Source organism: Nycticebus coucang, chromosome X (genome assembly GCF_027406575.1).
Source record: "Nycticebus coucang isolate mNycCou1 chromosome X, mNycCou1.pri, whole genome shotgun sequence".
In the NCBI taxonomy this organism is placed as follows: Eukaryota; Metazoa; Chordata; class Mammalia; order Primates; family Lorisidae; genus Nycticebus; species Nycticebus coucang.
The window spans coordinates 180,082,337-180,100,006 of record NC_069804.1 but is presented as its reverse complement, the minus strand read 5'-3'; the positions used below and the strand labels follow the sequence as shown (position 1 = coordinate 180,100,006).

At 46.1% G+C, this 17,670-nt stretch overlaps 1 protein-coding gene across 3 annotated transcripts in view; it reads left to right on the top strand.

Annotated features, from left to right (window-relative positions):
• The first annotated feature begins 5,661 nt into the window (after positions 1-5,661).
• IDS (iduronate 2-sulfatase) overlaps positions 5,662-17,670 on the top strand; it is a 30,640-nt gene continuing 18,631 nt past the window's right edge. For 2 of the 3 annotated variants that reach the window (XM_053579651.1, XM_053579654.1), the window contains exons 1-6: positions 5,662-5,924; positions 6,667-6,803; positions 7,466-7,643; positions 10,726-10,814; positions 12,984-13,184; positions 14,718-14,888. In XM_053579651.1, the coding sequence (XP_053435626.1) occupies positions 5,822-5,924; positions 6,667-6,803; positions 7,466-7,643; positions 10,726-10,814; positions 12,984-13,184; positions 14,718-14,888 (879 nt within the window). In that variant the 5' untranslated portion in view covers positions 5,662-5,821. The remainder of the gene's footprint in view (positions 5,925-6,666; positions 6,804-7,465; positions 7,644-10,725; positions 10,815-12,983; positions 13,185-14,717; positions 14,889-17,670) is intronic. The other variant, XM_053579653.1, reaches the window with a different exon arrangement.

Sequence of the window (17,670 nt, the reverse complement as noted above, 5' to 3'; positions counted from 1 at the left end):
AGATCATGCCAAATCTTATAGACAATAGAAAAAGAAGAAATACTTCAAAATCATTCTACTTGATCTGGGTACACCTGATATTAAAATTGGAGCGAATATATTATTATAAAGGGGAAATTACAAACATATTTCACTTATAAATGAGGATGCAATATTCCAAACAACATATTAAGTTGAATTAAAAATTAATGTACTTTGGTCAAAATTAAATCCAATTTATGTGAGAATTAGTCACTATTTTATTTTCTTCTCTCTTTTTTTTCTTTTCCTTTCCTTCACCCACTCCCTCCTCTATCTGGTCTCCCCTTCCCCATGCCCCACTGTGTCATTAATTGTCCTCATATCAAAGATGAATGCATAGGATTCATACTTCTCCATTCCTGTGATGCTTCACTAAGAATGATGTGTTCCACCTCCATCCAGGTAGTACACATGCTGCAAAATCTCCATTTTTGATAGCTGCATAACATTCCCTGGTATACATATACCACAGCTTACCAATCCCTTCCTGGGTTGAAGGACATTTAGGCTGTTTCCACATTTTAGCAATTGTAAATCAGGCTGTGATAAACAGCCTAGTACAGGCATCCTCAAACTTTTTAAACAGGGGGCCAATTCACTGTCTCTCAGACCGTTGGAGTTTAAAAAAAAAAAAAAAACTATTAAAAAATTCCTATGCACACTGCACATATCTTATTTTGAAGTAAAAAAACAAAACAGGAACAAATACAATCAAACCGCTTCATGTGGCCTGTGGGCTGCAGTTTGAGGACCCCTGGACAAGTGTCTTTATAATAAAAGTTTTTTTTTTTTTTTTTTTTTTTTTGTTCCTAGATAGATGCCCAGTAATGAGATTGCAGGATCAAATGGGAGGTTTAGGTCGAGTTCTTTGAGGGTTCTCCATACTTCCTTCCAAAAAGGTTGTATTAGTTTGCATTCCCACCAGCAGGGTAAAAGTGTTCCTCTTTCTCCACATCCGTGCCAGCATCTGCAGTTTTGAGATTTTGTGATATAGGCCATTCTCGCTGGGGTTAGATGATACCTCAGGGTGGTTTTAATTTGCATTTCTCTAATAATTAGACATGATGAGCATTTTTTCATGTGTTTGCTGGCCATTCGTCTGTCGTCTTTAGAGATGATTCTATTCATCTCTCTTCCCCATTGATGTATGGCATTGTTGTTTTTTTTCTTGTGGATTAATTGAAGTTCTATATAGATCCTGGTTTTTAAGCTTTTATCTGATTCAAAATATGCAAATATCCTTTCCCATTGGATAGGTTGTCTATTTGCTTTGGTTGTTGTTAAAATGTCTATACTTCACAGAGCAATTTACCGATTCAATGCCATCCCTATTAAAATATCAACATCCTACTTTCAAGTCTTGGAAAAAATGATTCTGCATTTTGTATGGAACCAGAAAAAACTCCACATAGCTAAGGCAGTTCTTAGTAATAAAAACAAAGCCAGGGGTATCACGATACCAGATTTCAGGTTGTATTACAAGGCCATAGTAGTCAAGACAGCATGGTACTGGCACAAAAATAGAGACATAGCCAATTGAAATCAAATAGAAAACCAGGAAATGAAACCAACAACTTATAGCCACCTAATCTTCGATAAAACAAACAAGAGTGTCCACTGGGGGAAAGACTCCCTATTCAATAAATGGTGCTGGGAGAACTGGATATCCACATGTAAAAGACTGAAACTGGACCCGCACTTTCTCCACTCACTAAAATTGATTCAGGATGGATAAAGGACTTAAATTTAAGGCATGAAACAATGAAAATCCTCAAAGAAAAAACAGGAAAAACACTGGAAGGTACTGGCCTGGGGAAAGACTTTATGAGGAAGACTGCCATGGCAATAGCAACAACAGCGATAATAAACAAATGGGATTTAATTAAACTAAAAAGCTTCTGTACAGCCAAGGAGACAACAACCAAAGCAAATAGTCTTTTTTTTTTTTTGAGTTAGAATCTCAATCTCACTATGTCACCCTCAGTAGAGTGCTGTGGCGTCACAGCTCATAGCAACCTCCAACTCTTGGGCTTAAGTAATTCTCTTGCCTCTGCCTCCCAAGGAGCTGGGATGATAGGTGCCTGCCACAATACCCAGCTATTTTGTTGTTGTTGTTGTCGTTGTTTAGCTGGCCCAGGCCCAATTTGAACCCACCAACCTGGGTGTATGTGGCTGGCACCCTATCCACTGAGCTACAGGTGCCACCCCCTGAGTGTTTTTATTGGACCTTGAGAGAACTTAGAGAAGTTTCCCATTTTGATAGACTTTTTAATGATGTTACAGAAATGTTATGTCACACCAATTCCACAAGGGGTGGCATCTGCTGCTTCCCAAATGCCACACTTCTTCATATAAAAAGCAGATGACAGCATGTAGTACATGGGCAACTCATGTCTTGGTAAATACAGAATTGAAATTCTGGGCGAAGCATGCCATCCCTTTTAATAATTAGTCTCCTGTCACAGAGAAAAGGACTGATTTTCTTCACCCGATCAGAGAAGTTGCTCTTCTTGCTGCATTTTTTGGCATGGGAGCACTGGTCTGACAAGAAACACGGACTTTCCTTTCAATGCAAAGTCCTTGCTGTGTTTCCCAGTCCATCTTATGTTCTGGTTTTCACTTTACAAGAGACTCTCCTGCTTCACTGGCAAGAGGAAGTAGGCATTGCCCTGGATTCTAGCTGTGGTCTGATCGGCAAGACACATTAGCTTGTCAGAGCCTAAAAGTGTAGGTGTGCAATGCCAGGCTTACTGGACCATGGAGCAGGGCCCATGTTTGTGACTGATGGACCTGAAGGACCAGATGCCCCTCCCCTCACCCAAGCTCATATGGGGAAGCTTCCTTTGTTCCCAAGTAGCCATGGTTGTCTCCCTTCCCTGTGGCCTTTTGTATAGAGACCTGAGAGAATAAGCAGAAATCCTTTCTAGATCAAAGAGTAACAGAGCAAACCAGAAGAAAGGAGGCTGACCAAATGTACCCCTTCATTCAGATGACTACAATTCAAATGGGAAAAGAACCAGTCACACCTCATGCAGTGACAGTGCAATACTTCCAAAGATCTCATTAGACATTTCTGTTTTTCTTATTTTGTTTTAGACTTATACTTTACTAAATAAGATTTTTTTCTTTTTTCTCTTTTGAAAAAGAAAATGTACCCTGGGTAGCGTACTGTGATGTCATCATAGTTCACAGCAACTTCAAACTCCTGGGTTCAAGTGATTCCCTTGCCTTGGTCTCTGGAGTAGTTGGAACTACAGGTGCCTGGCACCATGCCTGGCTAGTTCTTTTTCTTTCTTTCTTTCTTTTTTTTTTTCCTATTTTTGGTAGAGATAGGATCTCGCTCTTGATCAGGCTGGTCTCAAACTCCTGAACTCAAGCAATCCTCCTGCTTGGGCCTCCCAGGGTGCTGGGATTACAAACTGGGTCCCGCCAAGATTTATTTTTTTAAGAAAATGAATTACCCTTAAGCAGTGGTAGGAAACGCCAAAGCTTAGATCTTAAGCAGTGGTAGGAAACACCGGAGCTTAGACGACCTCTGGTGGAAGCTTTTAGAACTCCGACTTTTGGTTGCCGGGTTCCAAGCCCTGCCTATCTGTGCACCCAGAGCTGCACTGGCTGAATCAGTGTATGGTGTGATGGCAAAGTATGGGCTTTGAAAAAAGAAAGGAAACAAAAAGAGAGGAGAGAAGAGGGAAGAGGGAGGGGAGAAAACAGTTCAGAAGGAGGGAGGAGGGAAAGGATTGTTCAGAAGATGATGACAGATGTCCAGAGGCTAATGGGCTGTGACTAACATCTCCCATAACGAGAGAAACATCTTATGAGTAATGTGGCACAGCGTGACCCGAGGTGGGAGCTCAGTAAATGTCAAGGCTGTTGTGATGTCCAGCCCCTCAGCCGCACCCTCATGCTCCATGGGGCTTCACTTCTGCTTCCTGGGAAACAAAACAGAATCAGATTCTAGTTGTGAAGTGATTCACTTTCACTCCTCTCCAGCTCTAAGCACTGCAGGGCTGCTACTGCTCTTCTGTAATCCTCAGGGCAGTCAAGAGCTGCCTCTGTCCATCTGCACTCTTTAGACAGCTTGAGAAGAGTCCAGCACACTCCCTCTCATATCTTGAGACAGCTGTTTCTGGAAACAGCACCGTGGATGCTCAGAATATTTGGTGGCAGTTGAAGCCCATGTTAGGCGCCTTCTCAGGACACTGTTTTACTTGCTCTGAGTCTAGGGCTCTTCCTTCCTGCTAGTCTATGCAGAGTAAGAGAGCCCTCACTGATATCAGGCTGAATACAGTCTGGGACATGCTCCTTTCTCATCCAGGTAATGCTGGTCATGCTTCTCATTCCATCCCGAGTCCTGGAAACTCTGCCTGGGGCTACAGCAGTGAATGGAAAGGGTCCTAAAGAAGAGTGCCCATCCAACGGGCCCAGACTTAGAATGAAATACAAGTCTTGAACTCTCCCCCAAATCCTCATCCTACTGCTCTGGCAGAGTATCAGGGAAGATTTACCAATTTGCCCATGTGCGCTGTCATTGTATTTGGGCTTCCTGAGAATAGCTGCAACTTGGTCTAGGTGACTGTTTTTGTCTAAGACAATTTCTGAGGCGGGATAACAGCAGCTAACAGCTCTTAAGCCAGTTAGGGAAATGTAATGTTTGGTCTTGAAGGGAGATCTGAACAGTGCACCATAGCTGCATTGCTTCTTTCCCATTGTCCATTGTTCTTTAACCATAATTAAGTTGCTTGGTCTTTGTTATAGATCAATTCTCAAAGTTGAAAATCAAGCTGTGTTGGCTGTATTGTGACCTGGTAATAATATCCATTACAGTACAGCCTGTGGCTAGGACTCCATTTCCACAATTGCTGCTTCCTCTTCTTGTCGTACCCTTCATGCAGACATCAATGTGGCTTGCTCCCTCACCTCCTTCAAGTTTTTGTTCAAATGTCACTTTAGGAGTGAGCCTCTGCTTAGCCACCCCATGGAAAATAGCAAGCACCCCTTCTTCCTCCCCTGGTTGACTTTTCACCAGACCGAATGTGTACTGGAGGTCTATATATTTATTTATTGCTTTATACAGCTCCATCAGGACAGGAACTTAGAGCCCCAGGGCCCCCAACAGTGCCGTGTGTGTGTGTGTGTGTGTGTGTGTGTGTATATATGACATATTTTATATATATATGATACTTAAGTATCTATCTATCTATATATATATGATACTTACCAAGTGGTTTTTGAACAAATGAATAGGAAAAAGGGGCCCTTTAGATGGGGAAACGGGGGTTCTAGAAGGGCCTCATGGAAGGGGAATGGCATTGGACTGGACTGCAAGGAAAAGTGTAACTTTATATAGAAATGATGGAAGACAGGACTTCCAGGTGAAAGGCACAACACAAACAAAGGCAAAGAGGCAGGAAACTGCTATTTAAAAACAGTGGAAGTGTAGCAAACCCTGCAGCAGCTCTCACCCAAGACGGTGCCCAAAAGGCAGTGAGTGGGCACGACTTGCTGCCAGCGGGCTGCCAGAGTCTTAAGATCATTCCTCGGTCCCGCCCACTGGGGCCGGATCACGCGGACAGATCTCGCGCACCGCAGGGCCACGCCCTCGAAGGGCGGGGCGAGAGAAAGAGACGCGCAGGCGCACTGGCCTTCGGGCCGGTGCCCGGGCCTTTGGGCCCGCGGCAGCGGTGTGGCGCGGTCTTCGGGGGTTCCTGAAGTGAAGGCCTCCCCGGCGACGGCTGCTGTTGGGCTTTTCCGCCGCAGCCTGTCACTGGAGCTCTGGAGCGGTCGCGTCGAAGCAGAAATGCAGCCGCCCCCACCTGGCTGGAGCCTGTTCTGGCTCGGCCTGGTCCTGGGCTCCATCTGCACCGCCCTCCAGTCCGCGACGCAAGCTAACTCGGCCACAGGTGCAGCCTGAGCCCAGATTGCGGGGGCGCCCTTCCTCCCTCCCGGTCTTACATCCATTCTCTCCCCCTTTCTTCCTTTCCTCCTATTCCTTTTTTCATCCATCCATCTTTCCTTCCGTTCCTATATTTTTCTCGCCTTCCTACTCTTGGTCCATCCATCCTTCCCTCCATCCATCCTCTCCTTTTCCTTCTTCATCTGTGTTTATCCCTTCATCCTCTCTCCTATACATCTGTGCTTCCCTTTCTTATTACCTCCATCTTTCCTGCGGTCCCCCCATCCATCTGTCCATTTATTCGTCTATCCTTATCTTTCCATCCCTCCTTCCAACTCTGAAAGTCCATCCTTCCCTTTTTCCTTCCATCCATACATCTTTCTCCCTCTTTCGTCATTCTTTCCTCCATCTTTCCATTCCTTCATTTCAACTTTTCCTTCCCTCTCTTACTTCATCCAGCCATCCTTCCCTCCCTCCCTCCATCTTTCCTTCTATCACTTAATTTTTCTTTCCTTTTCTCCCTTTTTCTCTTCCTATCCCCTCTCTCATCCATGAGGCTTGAGACCATAGCCAAAGCCTAACCCTGCCACCCAAAAGTCATGCTTCCTCTTTGCACCCTATTGCCACCCTTTTTGAGGCTGGCAGGACTGTCAAGGCACAGTGTCCAACCTTGGCCCTCTCATGGCAGGGAAGCTTCAGTGTCAGTGTTGGTGCAATTGACCTCACCAGAACCTTTCCCTCTTGTGTAGATGCTCTGAATGTCCTTCTTATCATTGTGGATGACCTGCGTCCCTCTCTGGGCTGTTATGGGGATAAGCTAGTGAGGTCCCCAAACATCGACCAGCTGGCATCCCACAGCCTCCTCTTCCAGAATGCCTTTGCCCAGGTATGTCTGGGGACCTCTAGGTGTGGGCATGTGCCTCCTTGTGCACCGAGGGTCTGTGGGGGGCCTTCAGCTGTTGTTAGATGACGCCATTTGTGCCAGGCAGCTCTTCGTTAGAGGGAAGTGTAGTCTGGAAAAGGGTGTTCAAGAACATCCAGGTGTCCACACACAAGGAAGCTTATACTTTTGGGGTGCCCCTCCTCTGTAGCCCTAATGTGCTCAGGATGGCGCTGGCCAGCTCTCTCCCAGAAGGGGGGAATGCTTGGTGCTCAGAAGGAAGGGGGGCTTCAGAATGCCACCCACAGGTCTGCCAACTGGGCTTTGGGTGAGGGCCAGCCAGCTGGCCAGAGCGACTCTGCTCCTCGAGCCCCTCGAGGGGCTGCTCATAGGAATGTTGCCCGCCCTGTGTGCCTGGGGACACCATCACATAGGAGCATAGAAGCATTTGCTGGATGAGGGCCCGGTTCCTACCCTTCTGTCACTGGGAAGACTCATGTCTGACGCCCGGGTGAGGCCCAAATCCCACTGGTTGGCTTTGAGATGTGCATGACTCAGCCACCAGGCTGTTTTCCTGGGGCCCTTGCGAGGGCAGCTGCTTGGTTACCTTGGAGATCAGAGACACATTTTGCTGTGAGGACATTGACCTCTGCTCCTGCTCCTAACAGCAAGCAGTGTGTGCCCCGAGCCGCGTGTCCTTCCTCACCGGGAGGAGACCTGACACCACCCGTCTGTATGACTTCAACTCCTACTGGAGGGTGCACTCTGGAAACTTCTCCACCATCCCCCAGTACTTCAAGGAGAATGGCTACGTGACCATGTCGGTGGGAAAAGTCTTTCACCCGGGTACTGCTCCACGTCCCCCATCTGTGTTCTCTTGCTTTGTGCCTGAACATGGGAATCCCCTCCTGGGCTTGGGGCTGTCTTGACAGAGGCATCTCCGGGCTGGGCAGACACTTCCCTATTCACTGCTGCCTTTCTAAACCTACTTCTCAGCTTGGCTTCATGTTCTCATCCATTGTGAAAAAGAGCAGAAGGAGTTTGGGTTCCTTTCAGAAACTGCTGCTGGTGCTATTTGGTTCCTTGGCTCCTGGGTGGTAGGAAGGACGCTGGGGGCGGGGAGGATAGTAGGGTTGGGTGTGAGTCTGGCTCTGGGCCTTAACTCTCTGCCCCACAGGGTCCTTGTGGGTAAATCTGGGGTGGGGCAAGAAAATTTGAGGACCTATCATGTGGTAGCACTGATGCGTTGCCCAGTGAGGGGGGCTGAGCTTTGGTGGGGCTGCTGCACACTGCCTGGGGAGGCTCAAGGTCAGCAGGTACCTAGGGCCTATAGGGGGTCAGGGACTGCCAGTGCTGACCTTCAGTGCTGCTTCCTAAACTCATTCTCTTTAATAACAAAATGGGAATGTTGAAGTACAATGTTTAAAATTTTTAAAAATTATTTTTAATTATCATGGGTACATAATAGTTGTATATAAAACTTTCTTTTTTATTTCTGGAAGTAATGCATGATTATTTGACCAAAACACTGGAGAAAAGCAAAGTCAAAAATAAGTCATATAAATCATTATAATTCCACCATTGTTAGGCGAGCTACATTTTGACATTCCTCTTATTCTGAGCCTTTTATTTTTTGTGATTTAAGATTATCCTTATATACAATTTTATATCCTGAATTTATGTTTTTTGAGACAGAGTCTCACTTTGTTGCCCTGTGTAGAGTGCCATGGCATCATAGCTCAAAGCAATCTCAAAGTCTTGGGCTTAAGCGATGCCCTTGCCCAAGTAGCTGGGACTACAGGCGCCTGCCACAATGCCTAGCTATGTTTGGAGACAGGGTCTTGCTTTGGCTCAGGGTGGTCTTAAACCTGTGAGCTCAGGCATTCTGCCTGCCTTGACCTCCTTGGGTCCTGGGATTACAGGCGTGAGCCACCATGCCTGGCCCATATCCTGAATTAAAAAAAAAAAAAATTCCCATAATGTTCCTCTTCATAAAAATGTTTTGAATAATCTCACAGTAGTCTAACATTGAAGTGTGCCATGCTGTAGTCCAAATGGTTTCAGGTTTTCATTGTCGTAGGTACAGCTGACACAAACATCTTTGGAAGCAGAGTGAATTTCTGCTGGGCAGTAGCACTGGGAATCTGGACTCTTGATCTCAGCTCTGCTACTTCTTAGCTGTGCAGTTAACCTTGGGCAAATTTTTATCCTCTTGGAACCTGAGATTCCTTACCTGGGAAGCTAGAGTCATAGCTGTCTTAACTGCCGTCCAAGGGAGCCTCCCAATTTGGTTAGTTTATGAGTGCATTGGAACACAAGAGCATCATAAGGAGGGTGGTTGCTTATTGTTACAACTTGAATGTTGTCTGTAGCTTTCCCTTTGCTCACTGGTTATACTGGTGGGCTCAGCAGCCTTTTTCAGGAACCCATCTGGCTAGTCTAGGTTGAAGGAAACATTTACCTTTGCTAAGTCAGGCCCAATTTTGAAGTCAAATCTGTCAAGGACCATATTGCACAGCCAAAAGCCAACACCAGTAGAACTTTCTGAAGTTTGGTCCTCATCACCACAAGCATTGCCTGAATGCAGTTGGAGGGAAGTGATGATTTTGTAGAGAGGAGGAAATATAACAGAGGGGGAGATTGTGCTTTGGGAAAGGAGGCCAGACCAGGGCTGAGTGATGTTGCTTGACCTTCTTCCTCTTGACCACTGGATTTTGGGATCAGGCCCTAAGCACCATGTCCTAGCCAGAGAACAAACACTTTTCCTGTACTCCTTGAGGAAACACATTTTCCAATGAACCTTTGTTTTTAAGATCCTTTACTGTTAGTACTGGGCCTGCTCACAGATGACAGTAGCCACTACTGAGTGCCAGTTATGTAGGTGGTATTTACTGTGGTGGCCACTTTTTTTAATCTTCTTGCCAGCAAGCTAGATGGGTTTGTATCATCATCATCATTTCCCAAGGAAGAAATTAAAGATCATAGAAGTCAAGTAGCTTGCCTGAGGTTGCCCGTATTCTAAGAGGTAGGATCAGGATTTGAACTTAGGTCCATCAGTTTCCTATTTGCTCTTGCCACCATACTTGCTGTGCTCATAGGCTCTCCACCTGCTGCCCTCTTCCTCACCAGTACTTTCTTTGCTGGTCGGATTCTTACTGTGCTGCTCTGCTTTTGGTGCTCTTCTGTGGTTCTGCCTAATGTCTCCACTGTTCCTCCTGGCTAACCTCTCATTCCTTGCAAGCCTTGCTTATTCCTAGAAGTCTTCCTTACAGACCCTTACCTGACGCACTGCACTTCTGTGCCTGAGGGCTCCCCCACTTGGCACTTCAACTCTTTTGGCAGTTGCAGTGCTTCCTTGTTTTCATGTGCTGTTATTTTGTTTTTCCAAATAGACTGTAAACTGCTAAGCTTAGGTTTGGGTTTCTGTTTCATGAATCAACATGTGAACTTGAAGTCCTAAGACATGGGCATGAGTCCTGGCTCACTCATCTAATATCTGGTTGGGCAAGGCCCGGCCCTACCTTGAGCCTCCCTTTCTTTCCACCCCTGCCCTGTGGTGGTGCTGATGACTCTGCTCCTTCCTTCATAGGGTGGGTTAGAGGGTCCAGTGTGGTCTCCAGGGAACTGTGCCATATTAATGGGCTGGCTTGCCCTGCCCTTGTGTATCCCTTTCCCAGGGCCTGACACAAATTGCCAGGGCTTAGGGACCAATCAGATGCTTAGTACTCCAATAGAAATGTGGAGAATTGACTTTAGAGGGAACTTTCCATCATCTTGCATTAGCTTCTGATTTTATAGATGGGAACACTGCGGCCCACAGAGGGGAGATTTCACTTGCCCAGTTGTTTACTCAAGTTTTATTTTGAGGGGATGGGGTACTGAAAGATTCTTGACATTTTATGTAACAACTTTCTTTTTCCTCCTCAAGGTATATCTTCTAATCATAGTGATGATTCTCCATATAGCTGGTCCTTCCCTCCTTATCATCCCTCCTCCGAGAAGTACGAGAACACTAAGGTAAGGCTCCGAAAGGTACACTGTTCTGAGGAGGAAGCACTTTCTCTTTGTCTAGCAAACAAACCATTGTGTATACAGCATGTTCTATCAAGCAAGCTGGTTGTACTGTGAGGTTGTTGTTTTCATTTGTGATAATGTTTTGACAGAGACAAGTATTGGATCTTTAGCATTAGGGCTGATGGGAACAGTGGCTTCATTTTAGAAGCTGATAGGAACTCTTTGTTCTAGAACCTTAGCCCCTGGTTCATTAGACTCATTTAATGGTTCCTGGGTCCTCACTCTGGATAAGGCTCTGAACTGTGGGTTTTGGGAGATGCTGAGGCATGGGAGGGAGAAGAGAGGTCTAAGCTCTGGGAACCTCAGTCCTCAGTGGGAGAAAGGCATGCTGTCTGCCTGTCTGTCTTAGCTCTAATCTATGTTCAGCGGCTGAGACCTCTGACAAAAGTTTTAAATTTGTAGAGCATTATATAAAAAAGGGAATCTACAAAGAAAATAATCCGATTTAGAGGAATATCCCAGGTACAAATGAAGCTAAAATGCACATTTAAGAAATTCAGAAAACTACCTGGAGAACTGAGTAATGACGTACACCTTGAGGTTTTTGGAGACTTTATGTGGGGAAGAAGGATGAGGATTTGGGGGTGGGGTGGAAGGTATTGTTCTATATTCTTCTTTTTTAATTTCATATTAATATGAGGGTACAAATGATTAGGTTACATTGTTTGCATTTGTTAGGTAAAGTTCAAGTTGTACTTGATCCCTTCACTCAGGAAGTGTGCTGTATACCCCTACATTGTGCCTGATAGGTGAGAACACACCTATCCCCCTCATTCTTTCTCCCTCCTCCCCTTCTCCCTTGTTCTAAATTCTTGACAGCTTTCCATTTCAGAATGCAGTGAATACTTAGGGCTCTAGTCGTTGGCTTGTGGCTCGAGTAGGAACAGAATGAGATTGGAAGACATTATCTCAAATCCTCAGTTCCCTGAAGCCATCTTGCTACTTTTTAGTGGTCTTACCTACACATGCCAGGCCCCTGTCTCCCAGTCCTCCCCCACCCATTTCTTACAGTGGCAGATCTGATAGTACCAAGCTCCCCTTGAGTGCTGCTGATTATGTATATGTAGAGGGTGAGCCAGTGGTCTGAGGCAGGTGCTGGACCGTCCTGCCCAGGCAGAGTGGCAAGGCAGGCTGTGAAGGAGGGAGGAGGCTGCTCTCTTTGTTCGTGATGGAGAAGCAGCCAGCACAGCCCCTAGGTCTTTGCGATGTATAATTCATAGTCAAAACTAACTTGGGAAATGAAGCAGGAGGTTTCATTCTGTGCATTGTGTTGCTGGGGATCTGAAAATTCTGTGGATTGTCACCTTACCTAGGTGATTGGGACCTTGTCACAGGTCTGAGTATGTCTTTGAAATTTAAAACAGGACTCTTTCCTTTTTAATTTTTTATTTGGATATAATTCACATACCATCAAACTCTTCCTTTTAAAGTGTACAATTCAGTGATTTTCAGTAAATTTGGAGTTGTGTAACCATCACCAAAATCAATTTTAGGCCATTTTTATCGCTCCCAAAAGAAGCTCTATATGTATTACCAGTTTTTTGCCATTTCTTCTCAGCTCACAGCCTATGACAACCACTGATCAGTTTCTATTATCCATGGATTTGCCTATTCTGGACACTTCATATAAATAGAATCATAAGTATGTAGCTGTTTATACCCATATCTGGCTTTTTTTGTTTTGGAGACATTGTGGGGAATGTGTCCAATTGTGTCCCCCCCCAATTTGGGGGTGGGGTGGAAGGTATTGTGCTATATTCTTCTTTTTTTAATTGTGGAGAAGTGTTTGCACATTTTTAATTGGCTTATTTATCTATTGTTGAGTTGGAGATAATTTTTTTTAATGATTCATTTACTTGAGTTTCCTTTAATTAATTATAACCTGGAGACAGAGAATTAGCCACAAGAAACTACGTGCTTGGTGGATTTTCGGCCCCTGCCTGAAAAAGAAAAAGCACTTCTCTGTTTTAGTTTCGTTTCTGATGTTCCTGTGCAGTCTGAATGACTAACATTAATGGGCTGGTGATGTGAATGTTAAATCCACATAAGTGTGACCTTTGTGATTTTTATTTCTTGTATTTAAAAGGCTGATGTCATGTTTTGTTTTGATAGACATGTCGGGGGCTGGATGGAGAACTTCATGCCAACCTGCTTTGCCCTGTGGATGTGGTGGATGTGCCAGAGGGCACCTTGCCTGACAAACAGAGCACTGAACAAGCCATACAATTGCTGGAAAAGATGAAAATGTCATCCAGTCCTTTCTTCCTGGCCGTTGGCTATCATAAGCCTCACATCCCCTTCAGATACCCCAAGGTGAAGAGCTGGCTGAGGGCTGATCATCTAACACAGCAACAACAACTGTGTTGTTTTTCGAGGGAAGAATTTGTGTAGGAAAGGTGGCCACATCCTCTATCCCCAGGCACCAGGCATGCTTGATGGAAAAAGTGTGTGTACTCAGTGGAGTATAGATGGGATTCAGAGGTCAAGGCCAAGAACTTGTAAGAATCTTAGGACACGTAAGAATCTTGTAAGAAATGCTTTCCTTTCTGTTTCCCTCCACTGGAGTTTTTTATTTCCTTTCCTTAGACTCATCCAGCAAATGTTGGGTTTGATGGTGAAGTCATCACAGTGAGTCGGAGCAGGTTGCCAAAGTCTGTAATGAGGGGTGGCCCTGAGGAAAATCTTCGGGGAACATGAAGTTCTCTTCAACAACTCCCTTCCTTCCACCCCGAGCCTGTTAGTCCAGACACCTTAACCCCAGGACAGTGCGTTGCTTGTTGGAACCTCATATCCTATACTTGCTTGTATGTCATGTAGAGCATATAGTCTTTTCCTTTTTATAATCTTTTTGAGTTTTTCCCTATTGTTTTTTCGCTGGGCCTGAATATCCCATCCTTTTGACTTTGCACAGAATGCCCCTGACATGTAATGAGAGTAGGGACCAGGAGGTATGCCTTTAATGCTGCGGGTGTCTTGCTTTGATTAGCCCAAAGGACCATGCCTTCCTGACAGGTGAGACTCAGCCCTCCAGCCTGATGGTGATCCCTAGAAAGGCCTGCTTATAAGGTTGACCCTTGGCTGGCATCTTGGAACTTTGATTTTGGGAATGTTCTGATCATTCCAAGAACTGATGATTGGCTTGTCATGCCTAAACTGTTTAGGCAAACATTATGGTTTATGCTGAACCACTGTTTTCCTTCTGGGAGCCTGGAACTTTGGTGTGCTCCAGGCAGAAGGTGTCTACATGACCAACCCCAAATAAAAGTGGGATACTGGGGCTTTACTGAGCTCCCCTGATTGGCAGCACTTCATGTGTGTTGTCACACAACTCGTTGCTAGGAGCAGTGAGTGTAAACTGTGTGACTACCTGGGAGAGGACTCAAAGCTTGTGCCTGTTCTCCTCTAAACTTTGCCTCATGTGCCTCTTTCCTTTGCTGATTGCCTGTGGCATCCCTTCACCGTAATATGCCATAGCCAGGGGTGTGACTATAGACTAAATCTGTGCATCCTCCTAGTAAGTTACTGAACCTCAGGGTGGTTTTGGAAACCCACATCATCTCACCATAGTTGAGAGTCCAGTGTGGACAGGGACAGGAGGGCATCTGTTTACATGAGGCAAGAGAGATGTCCCTGCTCAGTTTGTAGGAAACAGAAGTTGGATGATTTCATTGTTGGCTTTCATGAGGGTGACCTAAGGCCTGACTTCTAGGTGGGGTAAGTACCTGGGGAACATCAGTGAGCTGCCATTTAAATGTATCAAAGACAGTATAAATGCCAGTAGAGCAGTAGCCTTGTGACTTTGCCAAAAGAATGACAACCTTGTGGCTTTGTGTGCTTTTCCCCAAGGAATTCCAGAAGCTGTATCCCTTGGAGAACATCACCCTGGCTCCTGATCCCCAGGTCCCTGACAGGCTACCCTCTGTGGCCTACAACCCCTGGATGGACATCAGGCAGCGTGAGGACGTCCAGGCCTTAAACATAAGTGTGCCCTATGGTCCAATTCCTGTGGACTTTCAGGTACCAAGCTTATCCTTTGAGGATGTACTAGGCAATGATGGTGGAAGCACCAAATCCTAGCCACTAGACCACCAGGGAGCTTAGGCAATGATGGTGAAGCCATTTTTCTCAGTGGGCACTGCTCCATCCATAATGTCTTATTAACAACCTTCTCTGTGCAGGGGATTGTGTGAAGTACTGGGGAAAGGGTGTTTTGTAAGTGTTTAGAGCCTGAGTAGTGCTGGGTGGATTGAGTCTCCCCACCAGTGTCTCAGCCTCCAAGGGAAAACAAGAGGGCATCCAGAGATTTGGTGACTTGTTGCATGTGGGCACAGGGATGAGAAAGTGGCCTGGGCAATTATCTAAATGATGGAGGATGCTGTTAAGAGTTGACAGTTCATCAGTTATAGGGTGGTGGGCAGCTCGCAAGCAGAAGGAATGCTCAGTTTGCTAGAATTTGTAGATTTCCTCTGTAGGAAAACCTACACTGGTAGCTTTCATTCTCAGGGTGGTTTGGTGAGCAGGACCTTGGCACAAAGGGAACTGGGATGCCCACAGTGCCATCCACCTGTGATGCCTGGTGTCCCTTTGCCATGATAATGGGGGGAGCAGCCACAGAGTTACAAGCCTCATGTTGAATCATCAACCCCCTTTGTCTTGGAGAGGGCAGAGTATATGTTGATTAATAAAACTCTTTTTGGAATATTCCTCACAGAGCCATGCCCTTCTCTTACCTCTTGAATACTACAATAGGCAGATAATAGTGGATAGAGAGGGAAATGTTTTCAAAGTGTGCTTCTGGGATTGCCTGCTGGGAGGGTTTGTCATAAATGCAGAGTCCTGGCCCACTCAGAAAATGTCCAAAAAAAAAAAAAATTCACAACCAAGTAACTGATGCTCTCATAGGTTTGGGAACCACCTCTGTGGTCTATTGTTTAACACCAAAACAACCCATACAGGTATCTCCTGCTATGCAAACCCGTTTGGCTCCTTAGTTTGCACAGCAAGAGTTTGTATGTGGGCATAGGGGTGAGGAAGTTTGAGTTTGGGTGGTGAGGGGTTTCCATTCCTCAAATCCATTTCATTCCTCCGTTTCTGGTGGCAAGTGGTGAGAGTTTGGAAAGCAAGAAATTCATTAGTTTCTTTCCTGATTTCGTGTTTCTGGGTGTCTCATAGTGAGGTAGTTCAAATTGCAGCTCTGAGACTCATCTGGATACTTTATTAGTGATGGTCACTTAAAATGACCCTTTACAATGGACTGTGTGGCAGGAAGAGTGCTGATTCTTTTGGTCCACACAGGAACTTCATGAGGCATCTGCTCTCTTTGACGTTCGGGTGAGGCAACTAAAGTTGGGTGTGTCCAACTTGCCTGACAGCACAACGTCAGTACCAGCTGGAGCCCATTCTTTCCTAGGATGTGCCACTCCAGAGCCCCATGGTTGGATTTGTTGGTTCCTGGCAGTGTGGATTTGAATTCACACTTTACCCCATACCAGCTGCTTGATATCGGTGATTTTACTTTCCAAACCTCAGTTTCCTTCTCTCTAACATGGAAACAAGATGGGCCAAAGTCCTCTGTGACACCATCTACTTTGGAGGTTTTGGTGAGAACCAGAGCACCTGTGGAAGTGCCCAGGACAGTGTCAGCTACATGGAGAGGTTTCCTTTAAGTTCTCTTAATCCCCTTCTTACTCACAGTGGCCATAGTGACCCACAGGGCCTCCTTGGTGCACATGTGCTTGTCCCTGCCCCCCACGTTCTCTTGCACTTGGGCACTGCTCACCATCCTCTTGCACTTCGGCTATCTGTGTCCAGGTACTCTCTAGGGGCATTCTCAAGCCCCTCAGGTTTGGGCTCTTATCTGCCCCAGAGCTCTAACTCAGCTCCACTTGAGCCAGTGACCTCAGGAGGCCACACTGGAGTTTTGGGCCTGCTCCTTCTTGGTCACTAGCCTGCCTCTTCTCCTTACAGCTCCCTCATGGTGATGCCCTCGTTGCCCACACACCTCACTGGGGTCTCCCATGTGTTGTGTAGATGTCTACTCTCACCTATGTGTCTAGGTGGCCTTTTGCAGTGGCTCCTTCCCTGAATAGCTAAGGCCCTGTGGCAGGTCACTTACTGTTCCTTGGTTCCTTCCTGTCCTGATCACAGGACAGCCCCGTCATACCCTCTGCTCTCTACCCCGAGTCCCAAGGGCTGTTGGAGAGAATCCATGCAGCTATGAGAAATGGAGGCCCTTGGCTGTCCTGGGCCAGCTACCTGGGCTGGCCATGCTTCTCCAACCCCTAACATCCCTCTGCCCCATTTCTCAGCAGATGGCCACCTTTCCTATTTTAGCAATGGAGGCTAGTGCACAGCCAGAGGGAGGGGAATGGGCAGTAGAGGATGGGTGTGGGCATAGAGCCTGGCTGTGCCCCTTGTTAGCTGTTGACTCTGGTCAAGTTCACTCACCATTCTGAGCCTTGGAGTCCTTACGGGTATAGTGGTTCAGAGGATTGGATGGCACCCAGTAGGTACTTGGTGAATGGATGCTATTAATAATTTCCCTCCCCAATACCTGGACTTTCATGTGCACCTGGGCTGGGTGCGGGGCCTTCTTTTTAGTCTCTGACAAAGAACAGCAGGGACTTGACTTTCCACACTGCCCCTCTTTGCATCCTTCCTGAGTCTATGAGCAGAGTAAGGTCTTCCTTCCCGCCCATCTTCCCTGCAGCCTCTGTTTTTGCTCCGTCCCTCCCAGCTTCAAAAGTGCTGCTTCCCTAGCTCCTACCTTTTTCTTCTCCCTTCCTGCTCTTTCACCTGC